At 33.4% G+C, this 15,025-nt stretch overlaps 3 protein-coding genes across 4 annotated transcripts in view; 1 reads left to right on the top strand and 2 right to left on the bottom strand.

Moving 5' to 3' along the window:
• LOC119636361 (serine-rich adhesin for platelets) overlaps positions 1 to 4,818 on the bottom strand; it is a 126,733-nt gene extending 121,915 nt beyond the window's left edge. Inside the window, exon 1 of the mRNA XM_038031673.1 lies at positions 4,222 to 4,818. The gene's annotated coding sequence lies outside the window, so the exon portion shown is untranslated. The remainder of the gene's footprint in view (positions 1 to 4,221) is intronic.
• A 538-nt stretch (positions 4,819 to 5,356) lies between these two features.
• On the top strand, positions 5,357 to 5,779 carry LOC119636612 (39S ribosomal protein L34, mitochondrial). The gene is made up of 2 exons (XM_038032086.1): positions 5,357 to 5,444; positions 5,500 to 5,779. The coding sequence occupies exons 1-2, from the start codon at positions 5,422 to 5,424 to the stop codon at positions 5,708 to 5,710; spliced, it is 234 nt and encodes a 77-aa protein (XP_037888014.1). The 5' UTR covers positions 5,357 to 5,421; the 3' UTR covers positions 5,711 to 5,779.
• On the bottom strand, positions 5,685 to 10,180 carry LOC119636611 (polynucleotide 5'-hydroxyl-kinase NOL9). 2 transcript variants are annotated; one of them, XM_038032084.1, is made up of 5 exons: positions 10,162 to 10,180; positions 8,928 to 10,104; positions 6,784 to 8,875; positions 6,080 to 6,225; positions 5,685 to 6,021 (listed from the first exon to the last, which is right to left on the bottom strand). In XM_038032084.1, the coding sequence occupies exons 2-5, from the start codon at positions 10,018 to 10,020 to the stop codon at positions 5,771 to 5,773; spliced, it is 3,582 nt and encodes a 1,193-aa protein (XP_037888012.1). In that variant the 5' UTR covers positions 10,021 to 10,104; positions 10,162 to 10,180; the 3' UTR covers positions 5,685 to 5,770. The 2 variants fall into 2 exon arrangements, with proteins under 2 accessions (XP_037888012.1, XP_037888013.1); XM_038032085.1 differs by lacking the exon at positions 10,162 to 10,180 and having other exon boundaries at positions 8,928 to 10,127.
• Positions 10,181 to 15,025: the final 4,845 nt, after the last annotated feature.

Below are 15,025 nucleotides of genomic sequence, written 5' to 3'. Positions count from 1 at the left end.
TGGCTGATTCCGCAACGACTGTGAAAAAACGAAAAAAGTGGCTCTGCCAACCTAATATTATAGTGTCAATCTCTTTCGTTTGTTTTTTTTTTTTAAGTTTTTTTTTTTTTTTTTTTTTTTTTTTTTTTTTTTTTTTTTTTTTTTTATTTTTTTTTTTTTTTTTTTTTTTTTTTTTTTTTTTTTTTTTTTTTCTTTTTTTCTTAAAATAAAAACCAAGAGTACAAAAGGTTCACAGTGCTAGTGAGGATCATAATTTTCCTAATTGTAGTGATTTTTTCTACTTGAACGAGAAGTTGGGCTATTTAAAAAATATTGAGCTTAACAATGAATATAGATTTTATTCCCCCATAAATACCAAAGTATATTATTGCGAATGTAACGATGGAAGTGAATAGGATCTTTGGAACTTTCCCAAGATCTTTCGAATAATAGATATTTTCTTATTGCAATCACTCTAGTAATGCGAAATTAACCCATTCGCTACCGGAGTCTTCTAAGCAGAATGTCTATCGTAGATCCAGAATATTTGTCGTTTTTGTGCGACATGAACTTGAGTAGACTTTACGTATGAGTGTATAGAGATTACAAGAAGAGTGAAATACGGGTTCTTGTCAACTGTCACATATATGTGATACTGGGCTACAAATAAAAACTAGACATTTTAGTCTGTAGACGTCTCCAATTCGCCACTCGACACATCCACTCGACATCTATATATTTTACCGTTTTAATATTTTACAATTGCATTCTGTACACAACACGTTTAACATGCCTTAGCATGTTTTCCAGAAACGTTCGTTCTCTAGTAAGAAACGGCTATGTCATGCCATATGTGACAAATGAAAACGAGCGACTTGGGAAATATTTAGATATGTCACAACTGTCGATGTCATGTCGATGTGTATGCGATATCTATATAAGAAAATCAATTTCATCAGATCCAGGCGTACAACGAATTTATTTCCTCAGACACGGTTTCAGAGCTCCTCGTCCTGTTGACGTGAATAGATTTGGAAGAGTTTTCGATAATTCTGAATATGATTAGTAAATACAAAATTATGCCTGATTCGCATGGAGTGATCGAGTAGGCAATAGCTCGACTAAGAACCCAATAGTTCTTGGGTTCAAATCTCAAGCGCGATAGAATTTTCAATAGCCGTTAGCTTTTAGATGCCAGAGCTTTAAGACTTTATTTAATCTTAGAATATTTTCTCTGACTGAATTAATAATAACAATAATAATAATAATTATTGTCTAATTATTAATTGTTAGTCATTCACTTGAGTTATTCTAATCCACGCTTTTGCTTCCTATTTTGGCACCATTTTCGATAGCGATCGTCGTCAAAATATCTCACAAATTGCAAATAGTAGCTTGATAGCGAAACAGGCAGGTGGGCAGACAAACTTAGGTAGATTCAGAAAATGATACTAAATTGATCGGTGTAATGAAAGCCGGAACAATTTCAACTTTTTCTTAGTTTTACATAAATCGGCAAACACTCAATACATACCCTTATATTTAAAATACAAAAAAATTATTTTCCTCAAACTTCCAAACATACCGAAGAACTTTAACGTTTAACATTATCCTATAAAACTTTCATTCCAAAATTTTGAGAACTCATCCGCTGAAGCGTAAATTCCATTTATATAGATATCCTTTATCCTCGTCGTGAGTATAATGGTATTTTGAAACGAAATTATGCAAGCGATTCAAAAATATAAGGACTAAACTTCTAATTAGAAACTACTCCGGGCTTTAATATAATAATTTGCAAAGTTAAACAAGAGAAACACCGTTAAATATTTAATAGTTATTCATATAAGGACCGTTATGTGGAAAGTGGTCGAAAACGTGGCCCGATCGCAACAATATTCAATGGCATTCGTCCTCACACACAAGAACATAAGACGGACAGGCAAGCTTAAATCGGCTTAAAAAATGTAGCGATATAATAAAAGATGGATCTATATCAAGAAGCCCTTCTGTGCCACAAACGATGTGGAGTATAAAAATAACATCTACCTGCTCGAAATATTTTCTCGATTTGAAAGGATGCCTTTTGCATTGCACCTTACTGTGAGTCCAAATTCAATGTAGCTTTTGATATCTTCGATTGTTCAAGAACAAGGACAAACGATTATTAGTAAATTTCATATTTGTCTCTTGCAAGCCTTAATATATCATAATTAATATTTGAAGTCTTACCTGCGATCATAAAGATGAAAATAACAATTATAAAGATATCTTTCCGGGATGAATCAATTAATCATCATCAATCACTTTATGTAATATGGAAATATGGTCAAAAGACTACTCGCGAGTGCATCCTTTCAAAAATTACAAAATACGTATGTTTGTATGTTAAAATTCGGATTTATAACCACATTACATAAGTATGCCTGATTTCACTCAGTAACTTACCAGGCGTACGCGAATGCTTACTAAACTTCAAAAACATTTCGAAATCAAATCATATTAAAATTCCTTTTCATCCAAACAAATATTAAGCATCACAGAGAGCAAACGAGCTTTTGGCGTATTGTACTACACTACCACTACCAGTACTACCAGTGCTACTAAACTACAGCTCTTTCTCCTCGCATGCATCTATTTGCCCACAAATCAGATTTGGTAATGCTTTTATAGCCTAACGGCGAAACACTCTAATAAAGATTTAATAATAACAGATAGGCGCACACAAAACATACATACATACATACATACTGGCGGGAGTTCTTGGTTTTGCAAACATCTATGCACACGCATTGCTTGTACCGAAAAACAACATACGACAAATGTGTACACCGTTTATGCAAATACAATACGTATTTTATACATAAACATGTGCACGTACATAAATATATATGTAGATAGATATGTTTATGCTATTATTATTATTATTGTTGTTGTAGTTGTACACGTTTTGTAAATGCATAAAGAACGATTCTGTGTTTCCGTGTTTTCAAAATTGAATTTGCACACAATCGCTCATACATCGAAAGGAAAGACATCAAAGCATTCACACTGGCTGACAGAACGAAATTTAAATGGTAAGAGTGAGTAAACCATTTCTCTTGGGTGGAATAGAAATGAAAAACAGGCATATGCACTAAAGTGTATGGCTATATTTATGAATAGAAAAATGATGAAAATGGATAGGGGAAGAAGAACAGCAACAACAACAACAACAACAGTAAAAGCAAGAGAAAATAAAAACATGCAATATATGCGTGCACGCAGAAAAAAAAAAAATCGATATTTTTTTATCACCTTCTTTCATTTTCTTTACGCCAAACCATTGAAAGTTGTCGAAAAGAGTAAATGCTACTAAAACTGAAAGTTAAATATATTTGCATTACATGTGTCATTAAATATATGACTCCGTGCGTCTATGTGTATGTGTGAATATACTTAACATACTCAGGAAGCCATTTACACATAAAATACAACTTATAACAGCATTCATGATCCACAAAGAGGAAACAACAAATATTCTCAGACTGTTCAGGCTGTAACAACTCATCGCCGTCATCTGTGCCGTACGCAAATTATTTGAGCCGACATAAGCAACAATGACAGTAAACAAAAAAAAAAAAAAAGTAAACAATAAAAATAACAACAACACTGTTAACCACTGCCATAAAAAAAAAAATTTTTGGCAAACAAAAATGCTGAAATATGCAAAAGCAGACAGATAAACAGACAAAGTTTACACAAGCGGAGCATACTAACATAACAGTGCATTGCAGAGTGCACTTCAACACGTACTCGCACAACACATATACACATATAAATAAGCACATTTTACTGGGTATATTTTTGCTGAACACTCTCTTTTATCCACCAACACACGATTATTTTATGTTCTTACCTTTTTTTTTCGCTTTTTAAATGAATGAAGAGCGTTGTTGTTTGCTATAAAGGCCAAGAAATGAGAGAAAGAAAGAAAAAGAGATGGCAAAATAAATTACTATGTAATCGCGTAAAATGTAGAGAAAAGCAATCAGAAAAATGTGACTAAAACACATTTAGAGTATCCAGCGGAAAAACTTCTTTAAAAAAAAATAATAATAATTTCAATATATTTTTGGATACTTTGAGCATAATTTAAAAAGTGTTCGATTTACGATTTTCTTTTTTTATTATAATGTTTTATTTTTAAACACATAGATAAAGAAACTTTATGAAAATTGCAAATTTCTCTTCTTCACTTACACTGTCACTGTAACGTGTACGTCTTAACGGCTATTTATTGCTGTTGTTGCTGTTGTTGCCGTTAGTTGTGTTGCTTATGTATTTTTAGCCACTGACGCCGCAAACTCGCACTTTACAATTATGAAAATGAAAATTTTCATAGCACTTTTTTAAAAGTTCATTATTTATTATTCAATAAGAAAATATTTTTCTTTTTTAAACATACTTTAAAGGTTAACCTTCCATAACTTTTGTTTCCTTCCTTTTAAAAAAAATAAATAAATAAAAAAAAATAACACCTTTTAGTTTATGTTTTCTCCTCTTTTCGTTCTCTTAAGTAAATTACGATTGCTTTTGTTTTCTTTCGCAATTCTTGTTTAATTTTCTTTTCATTCTATCTGTAAGAGTGAATGCAATGTTTTAATTTTTTCTTTCTTTTTATAAAATCTCCATATATCTAAAATCAAATCCGTTTTAATTAACTATACATTTACGTAGTTGTTTGGAGCAGACACTTTTTTTTTGTTTATTTTTAATATCATTCTTAATTACTTTGCAATAAAATACTTTTACTGCAAATCTCAATGACTTTTCTTTTGAAGAGGAAAAAGGCAACTGAAAAAAATCTTAAAAATGTTTAGGTTTATATTATATTCATGTAAGCAAATTGTTAAAAAGTGGTGATTTTCTCTCTTTTTCAGATACGAGCAAAAGAAAATTTTACACTAATCTCCTCTCAGAGCAAACAAAATTTTACAATAACAATGCTAGAAAACCCCTGACGGCGCCAAGTATTTAAATGTTAAGATATTCCTCTTCTGTTCTATTTAATGAGACTTTAGTGCAAATAATTTAATACAACCAGCAAACAATTCGCAATTAAAGTTTCAGTTAACTCGTATAAATACCACCTAACACTTATACTATATACTTACAAGCTCCAGTAGCTACTCTGTGTGCAATCAATCAATCATAGCATTTAATCTAATGGAAGGAGAGAAGCATATCAGCGTTGCCTTACCTAAATAAATTTTAACGTTAATGCTTTTAATCGTGTCAATATTGCCAGTTGCTTTTACTACCGGAACTGTTTTCCCTAATACCAATACTATTGCAAAATGACAATGTTAAGTAACTCATTAAAACAGCTGACCGGTATTTCTGACTTTTGCAAAGTTCTACTTTCAACTTCTGATAAGTTTAATAAATTTGAATGAGAAAATGTTTACAGGTATTTTACAAAAGTAAGTGAAACGATTGTAATGTGACAGCTATTAATTAAGGCTTTTAATTTCCTAGAACGTTCACTGTTGTTTCCACTTTGGCATTTCGTGAAGCCCATGTTTTCAATCGAGCTATACTAAAGCCAAAAGTTAGATGCCATTTTCCCAAACCACGTGAAGTGAAGCGTATTAATGTCCATGGTTGGGATAAACGTATGTCTACTCCAGAAGGCAGGAGAGTATTGATGAGAAGGATTTTGAAAGGCCGCCATAATATATCGCATTAAATAAATTAAAAAATTGTTTTTTCAAAATTATGTTTTTTTTTTTTTAGAAAAATATGTACACTAATTTTTTTTGAAACATGTTTCATTTAGCCGCCGAGGGAAATGTTTAATGGATTTAGAAGAGTTAGCATCTACAGTATTATAAACATAGGGTGCAGTGTCCTTAACGCGAGGGCCTTGGTATGTGAACATAGTGGAAGGTAAAGGCATCTCACCGATAGCTAAGCAGTTGACACGTCTTAGGCAGGTTATAGATGTAGCTGGTACCAAATAAATTTGGTCGATTTGGTGATCAATTCCACGGACAACACCTATGAAATGCAGAGTGGATAAGAAGAATTATAAAGACACTACAAAACTTATACTTACCAACTCCACAACATTCCAATGAGGCATCGTCTTCTCTATAGTGGCATAAATAAACCAAACTAGCTTCAATGGCTTTGATTAACTCTTCTCGAGTATAAGAAACGTTCTCCAATAGATTGACGAGTTTTAATCTGTGCAGAGGAGCACTGAAAAGAATACGGACAACCATTAAAATATACGTAGCATTAAATATAACAACTACCTCATAGGATGGATTTTTTAATTATTTCATATTAAAAATCAAAACAAAAGATCAGAATTTTTTTTTGTTTTAATTATGTTCTGTACTTCTTTCAGATACAAGCAAGTGCCGTGTGAAGTTGGGATTGAATCACTTTTATCATGCCAAGCGATTCAGAATCATCTCCTGAATGGACTTAAACTGTCTGAATATTTCTTTTTTATTAATTTTAGGGTTCGTGAGGCTCAATTTTTCTTTTTAACAGAATTTCGAGTTGAATTTTTGCTTTTAACAGAATTTCCAGCTATATTTCTCTCACTTTAACAGAATCGATATGTTGCGATTTATTGAAAGCAACTCTGTGCTCTCTCCGTTCTCAACATATTGTACTTTTTTATAAGCCATGTAAAGGGAAAAACCAACTAACGGCTTTTATCGAAAAATCAAAGCCATTTTACAAGTACACAAAGAAGTCGTGCGAAGCGAATAATTGCTAAAATATATCAAAAAGGTTAAAAATTACCTCATCGGCTTACAATCCGTTAACCATTCTGCTGTATTGGTTAAAGTCGTGCTGAGACGCGTTAAAAGATTAGCGTAACGTAAGTCTTTAGCGCTCATATCCCAATCCTTTTGATGACGGTTCTCCTTTTCGACCACCGGTGAATCCCACAAATGCAACACATATGGTTTGATCGGCGATGCCTGCGCATTTTTTTCATAATTGTCTAAGAACATTCGTTTGGGAACATTGTTTAAAACGTCGACGAATAAAGCAAAGTCAAAGTTGTTTATATCTTTGCGTGCTTGCAGCTGTATCACATCAGTTGGCATAAGTTGTTGGGTAATTTCAGACATTAACTCCAAGGCGAAGCCTTTATTATAGCCCATTGTGTTAATTAACCATGGAATTTGGCAATATTCTTGTTTGGATAAGCAATATTTGATAAGATCGTTCACTGAGTGTATATAACGATGAGGACACAAAACGATATTGATATGGCCCACAGCCAATGCAAAATCTGGTTCTAAATTCAACAAAAACCCGGGACCTATCAAAGGCTGCTTTATGGTGGTACACGAAACAGTTTGTGGTACAAAAATCTCTGGCTGTCCGATATCCAAATCGATAAGAAGTATATTGTGAAGGTGAGGCAAAAATTTGTTGATCAGGAACCTCAATAGTGTTGACTTTCCCACAGCTTTACCACCGGCTATCATTACCCTAGAATTTGATTGTAACTTAAAGTCATGCCATTCCTTAGGTATACGCAAACATTTCTCTTCAGGGGCTGAGGTATTAATAACACATCGTAAACGGTATTCAGATCCATATAAAGGACGTTCGATTCCGAGTGTCTTTATATTGGGAAAGACATTTTGTTCCATAAATTTTTTGAATTGCTGCTTTATTTGTTTACTTTCTTTATTCGGCTTCAAAAGTAAAACGGCATCTCGCTTGGGATTGTATGTATCGGCCAGTCTTTTTAAATCTCTTGTCGTAAATTTGGTATCATAGCTCTTAAGGAATTCAATTAAGGCATCCTTACTTAGGTTTGGATTCATTTCAGAACACTTCGGGGAAATTTCTACTATGGTGCAACCGCGAGGGGAGAAGACTTCCAACTCCGTATATAAAGCCGGCGTGTGACCATACAAGTCAATATTGCCAGTCAGCAATGTTAAACGAATCGTGCCATATATATAAAATGGATCTTTAAGTAAAACTAATACCAAATTATCCATTACGGCATTGCAGAATATTGAACGAAAATGATCCAAATCTTGATTTCTCTCCTCTGCGGAGTTTTCGGCCAGTTTATTGTAAATCAGTGCATTGAGATCTTCTGATACCGTCGCGTGGGTGCTGCCTCCCTCAGTAACAGACGTGTCGCTTGCATTATCCACAAATTCCGTGATTAAAACAGTGCTCTCCTTGTTGTAGTCCGTAAATTTCGAGAGTTTGTCAGCTGGTAATTGATTCTTGTCATCACAGCACATTTCTCCACTTAGCTTTTCTGTTGCAGTAGTTACGTTTTCTTTAGGTTTACATGCGCAATCGCTAGCATCAATTACATCCACAGAGCACATTTCCTCCATTTCTTTGGCAGCATTGTTGTTTTTCCTATCCCTCAATGTATATTTATCGTTTATATCGATCGAAATCCAGGAATCATTTGAATCACTCATCGAACTATCGTGGATTTCGCAACAGAGATAATCAGATTCCTCAGTTTCTTCCAAATTGTCCTCCGGCTCTTCTGCAATAGGTACTAGCTGGGGGCATTCGTCTCTTATGTCGTTGCGCTGATATTGTTGTTGTCCTTGATACTGCTCTTGATGTTGTTGCTCATACGTTTGCTGCTGTTCTTGTTGCTGATGCCATTCCTGATGTTGTTGCTGTCTTTGCACCACTTCGTTGCTATCCTTATTACTGGCATTTAAACGCTGTTTATAGTTAAGCTTTTGCAACTCTTCTTTCTTGTAAGCCCTTGGTTGCTCTACATTTTTTGTCACCATTTCATCATCACGCAATTCAATTATCTGAGCGCGACAAATATCTATTTTAAAGTTAACCTTATCGTCCGGTCGCAAATCGCGCTTATATGCTGTACCTTAAATTGCGAGCAAGTGTTATATAAAATAATTCTGATATTGAATACTTACCCTTGTGTATAATCAGGTCTTCTGTGAAATGCTTTGGAGGTTTATAGTCAACATCACCTTCATCATCGCTATCAAAATAATATGATGTTTCATTTTGATCGCTTTCAAAGCTATGCGATATATAGTCGAAATCATCATCGGAATCAGATTGTTCGTCTTCCAAATAGTCATCATCGTCATCCGAAGTAAACTCATCTTCATTTTCATCACTGTTTTCTTCGTACAAATACTTCTCGTCATCGTCGTAGTAATAAGTGTTTTTAACATTAGACCTAACCGCAGGACCATCACCACGTCCGCCTTCTGACTTACCTCCACGACTACGCTCGAAACTATGAGAAAAGAAATGATCTGTACATCCATCTGTAGTTTCCGAATCACTTTCATAAACATTGCGAGATTTATCCACCTTTTTTCGGAAAATTTTAACTTTTTTATTTGGTTCATTCGACATTTTTGCAGGAAGAGGTCGCTTTTTACATTCTTGCTCGTGGTCTTCCTTTTTTACTTGCTGCATAACAGTCTTATCCATTTCAATTCCTTGTTCGTTTTCCACTATTTTATAGTTTTTCCCCGCTTTCTCCTTTTTAACAATTGGTTGAGTTTTCAAATTTTGTTGTTTAACTTTTTCAGTTCGAATTTGATTTCGATTGCCAGACAGACCTGCCTGACGTACCTTTCCCTTTACCGTCGAATTATTTGATTCCTTTTTGAGAGTACTAGTAGGCTTCGATGTTGAAGAGCCAACTTTGTTATTATTTGATTTTTTATTACTCTTTGCGCTGCATTTCGATTGAGTTTTTGTTGATTTTGATTCGCACCGTTCGTGATCATTCGCACTATTGCTATCCACATTCACATTCTTATCCAAGTCGAAATTACGTTTTCTTGCAGCATACGGTGATTGATCCAAGAATAAGGTACCAGCCGTGTACTTCTTACCATTATAATTCATTAAATTTGTCCTTTCTTGTGTTTTATCCCCTGGTCCTTCATTTTTTGATTTAAATATCTGTTGAAGCTTTCGTTTCAATTGTTCATGAGCTTTAGACGGCATTGAATTTTGGTTTGAATATTCCTTGTTTTTATGCATGTATTTTTTAAATTAATTTTTTTTTTTTTGCTAAAATTTCTTTTGAAGATATTTGTCGAATGGTATAACGGGCCCCAAATTCACCTGAACAAAAAAAAAATTTTAACTTCTTATATTTTGTATAAAATATTTAAAAAAGACCTCATCACACATGAAAAAGAAAAAATTTATGAATAAAATCTGACAGTATGAAAATAACAACAATAAATTGAAAGCACATGTTAAAAGGGTTGCAATTAAATTCAACAATTGTCCGAAACGAATGCAACTGTGAAATTCAAAGCCCCGCAGAAAGAATTAATCATTTATTTTAAATTAATAATATAATGATTTATGTTTGCTGATGAGTTGAATGATCGCATAGTGGAAAAAAGTCAATTCTCATAAATTTGGGAAAAGGAAATTTGATATTACAACTATGTTATTTTAAAAATAATTGCTTGAAAAAAACTAAACTAAATGGTCACACATTTTTTCAGCAGGGTTGTATTCATTTAAGGTTTTGCTATTGCTTAAAGAAATTAGGTAAGAAGTAAGGATCGTCATGAAATGAAACTAAATTATAAAAAATCTTTTCTATAATAAATAAAAAGATTCCATTAATGTTTATTAATATTAAAATGCACTTTCCAAAAATAATATAAAGCATATTTCTGTTACTCCGACATCTACTCTCGTGTCTTAAACGAGTTGAGAAGAAAACCGCAAAAGAGCGGCAAGCCAAAAATTAATAAACTTTTCCGATACCTAAGCTATTGGAACTAAGAACGAACGACGTACGGTTGGTGAACGGCTTCTATATGAATAACAACTCCCTTAGCTATCATTAAGAAACATGGGTAATCCCGAAAATGATTCATGTAGATACGGCTAAGGAACGAGTGATATATCCCATTATATCGATTTTAGAATCAGAGGTCAAGTGTTTGACGAACACTTCTTACCGCCAGATATTATTGTATGGTGCTCCGATCAAAACAAGATGGCAGAATTTATAAGAGTGCTAAAACTGGAGGATTAGGGGCATGGGCTCTTTTAGGTCCCGACGCACATAATAAAAAAAAATTTGAAAATCTAACAAATACCAATTTATTTATTTATTTTACTTGGACATTTTTCACTTTTTTCTGTCATTATTCTTGTTTGTAATTAATTTAAATTATCTCAGTTTTCCCTTCACCATATATTGACTGCAGAGTTATTTTTAAAATGATGTTAATACCGAGATGGCAAACGGGTTTCTTGTTTAAATCTCAATCCACATGAGTGTTCTAATGCAAAAAAAGGCTCTATACGACAAAACGAACTAATTTTTAATATATTGTGAAGATGTATCGACCATAAGAAATTTGGATCGCATGAAGCTATTTTTTAGACCGCACCATATATAGTTGGTGTCAAGAAAATAAATCCTTGTACGGCGATAAAGCCGAATTTGCGGTTTGTTATCACGGAACAAGCTGGAATATAATGAAAATTTTCACAAATAAATTTAATTTGAGAGATTTGGACAAACTTGGCGTCTGAGTATCTCCCAACATGAAGACTTTTATGAAAATTGTTTATTTACATAGAAAAAATTTGTAATTGCTGGTATCTTATTAATGAAGCGAAGCGATGGCGGCACCTAATGGTCGATTTTGCTCGGCTGTAACATTCCTTTTTTTTCTGTTTTAAGACATTTCCTGCCGAAGCAAAGTATTGGAAATTTAACGTAGGCCCTTTCGTATTTGTCTTAGATTTGTTGTTGTTGTGTTTATATCGTCAGAAACCCTTCATAGTTTTTTTTTATTTCTTATGTAGGAGGAAGTTATTTGAAAAAATCGGTTTTTAAATTTTAAAAATTAAAATTTTATGTATGTGAATTTTTGGGCCTACAAAGGATTCGAGATACGCAGAAAAGTCATATTTGGAAGAGAAAGTTTTAATCTAAAAAATACAAAATCAATGCAGTCCAATGCTCACGAACGTATGAAACGAAAGCTTCAAGAGATGTTTAAGTCAAAATACCATAATAAAGAGGAAAATAAGACAAATTTAATGAATTTTTTCACCAAAGATCACAGCGTCGGTATTTTATTCTTGGGGCAATCACCGTATTCAACTTCAAGTAACAGTTGGGATTTGGACAATGATAACATCAACGGTAATAGCGGATGTGTAAAATCAACAAAAAATCATTTCAAAACTACAGCAGACGATAATAAAAAGCGAAATGTCTATGAGGTTAGCCCATCAACATCATCAATGTCAAATTCTTCTAACCTTTTAGAAAGTATGTCGGAAAATTCGACAACGAAAGGAAAATCATATCAGCAGTCTATAGAAAATCTCATTAGTTCGTCGAAGCCTAGAACTTGTACTCCTTCAAAATTATATCTGTATACAAGTTACACAAAATTAGTTAAATAACTAATGTTTTAAATTAATTTATTTAATAATAATAACTTGATTTTCTAACTTTGTTGTTGTAATTTCAAGGACTGTTATTTCTCTTTCGATCATTATACCCGATTTCGATTTCGATATCTGAATTGTTCTCATCCAAAATGTTTTCTATAATCAATGTTTTTAAGAGATTCCGCCGGTTTACATCAGGTAACTGCTTCCATACTTAGATTAATAAATGACGATATTGATTTCCTGCTCTCGTTGCTCCGTTCTCCATTTCTAACAAAACACGCCCGCGAAAAAGCTTCCAAATCAGTTAAGGTGTGCAAAGAAGCATCCAATCTACTTTCCAACCTTTTAACTTCTTGTCGGACGATTGTTGAAGATTCCACGGCCTTGGCAAGAGAACGGTCTACTTCTATTCGCAAACGATAGAATGTTCATTAAGCGGTCACTTCCAATAAATCCGCTACTAAAGTCAATCGCCGCAGTCAATCCAAACTGGTTGTATAATCAATCAGTCCTTCTGTTAATAGATCAGACTAGAATAAATTCTTTTTCCCGAGACGAATGCATTTTCTTAGCATGCATTAGAGTGAATAAGGTTCTATTCAATACTAAACGTTATTATGAACGAATTGAAACTTCTAAACGAGTTCCTTGCAATCTATTTTTCTGTCGACCATATCTTATGTGCATGTTCTTTATCTTTGAGAGGGTGCTTGACTGTTCTAGAGCACACATGATTTCCAGGACTCGCCTTTCTCTCGGAGCACACGAGGCACGTAATCTCCTTCCTCGATGTTGTAAATGTTTTGAGAAAATAAATATACTCCTCATTCTTCGATAGCGGGTGTAAGAAATTTATTAAATCAATACAGGTTTCTAGGGTCTTCGGTATGATTTTTTGGGGTTTCAATAAACAAAACTAAAGTAATAAATTAGAAATTTTGTCGCTACCATTTACCCACTGTCTGATTTACATTTTTGTTTACGCTAACGAATCAAACGACATTAAAGGGCTGGTTGTTTTTTGTTGAAGAAATTTTTGGAAATGTTTAATGAAATATTTTGGAAAGGTTCTTAAGAATAGATGTGTAAAAAAACAAAATAATTTTATTTTTTTATCGGGAACGTATTATTTTAGTTTGATAAAGCTGAAAAAATAATTCTCGTAAATACGATAAAGCTGAAGAATTACTCTCGTAAAAACGTTAAAACTGAAAAAATTGCCATCGCAAATACAATAAAGCGGAAAATTATATGTGCTTCTGTAACAAGACCTTGACAAACAAAGTAGCTCAGGCTGCCTTGCACGGTTTGCTACACCATCCGTGATAGACGTGTCGCCAATTGTTTTGAATGGCTGGCTCCCCTGTAGGCCTACACCTTTTTAACTTAATTTAAAACTCTAATAATATTTACAATAATAATAACATAGGTACATAATATATAAACACAAAAAAAAAATGTATATAAATACATAAGGATCGCTGCTGTGCCGATGTGTTGATATATGCAAAGGTAAATTAATGTGATTACTAAATTTTATATATAAAGATGACCACAAACTTACCATTGGCGTATGGAAGTATCGCATTTCGCTGTAGCGATAGTGGAGGCATATGCCTTTTTTTTAATCTAAAATGAAATAAAAGCAAATGAATAATTTATACATAATAATAAGTAAGGATAAATACATTTACCTTTGGCGTACAGCGAATCTTCACGTATATGAGGCGGTGAGCGACGGCGTTTCCTTTTTTTTTAATCTAAATTAAAATACGAGAAAGTAAATAAATAATATATAAATATAAATATATAATGATATATTTACCTTCTGCATCTTCTGTAAACTAAAATAGAATAAATATAAATGAATAAATGTTAGATATTGAAATATAGAATAATATATTTACTTTAGAATGAAGAAACGTTTCAATCCATTGTTTCACTGTCAAAGTCGAATGAAGTGGCGGACCTTTTGTTTTCTAAAATTGAAGAAAAAAATTAGTAAATTATAAATTTATTTATGTAAAATAATAATTACCTTTACTTTGCTGCCTGTTTTATGGCCGACTTCCTTTTTGGCATAGTGAACGGACTGCTGTAATAGACCCTTTTATGTTCTAAAATTGAGGAAAAAAATTAATAATTTATAAATACATTTCTATAAAATTATAATTACCTTAGAATTCTTTTATCCTCCGATTTTCCCCTGTCAGCAGCGTAAATAGCACGTATCCAAGTAGATTTATTCGGTGGATACTGCTGCTGCTACAGGATCCTTTTTCTTTGAAGAAGCCAAGCCGTGCCTCTACTGTTGCTTGCACGCGCTTGCCGATATCCCCTTCTACCATGTATTAGTTCATTGAAACATAAAATATGTCATACGCATTGTAGAATCCCTCGTGGACCTGTGGTTTCGGGAAGACCGGTTCCTGGTATTTGGTGGTGAGGATCAAGAAATTTCTCGGGTCCTTTACTACTTTTTGACCGCTCACGTAAGCATGAGTGGCAACTCAGCTGCAGCTCATGTAGAGCGATATTCCGTATCCTGTGAGCAGCCGCACTTTGTTGCTGAGCTGACTTGTGTGGAGATTCTTGAAGACCT

The sequence above is a fragment of the Glossina fuscipes genome, unplaced genomic scaffold (genome assembly GCF_014805625.2).
Source record: "Glossina fuscipes isolate IAEA_lab_2018 unplaced genomic scaffold, Yale_Gfus_2 28, whole genome shotgun sequence".
NCBI classification, from domain to species: domain Eukaryota; kingdom Metazoa; phylum Arthropoda; class Insecta; order Diptera; family Glossinidae; genus Glossina; species Glossina fuscipes.
The sequence above is the reverse complement of the archived record's forward strand: the minus strand, read 5'-3'. Positions and strand labels throughout refer to the sequence as shown.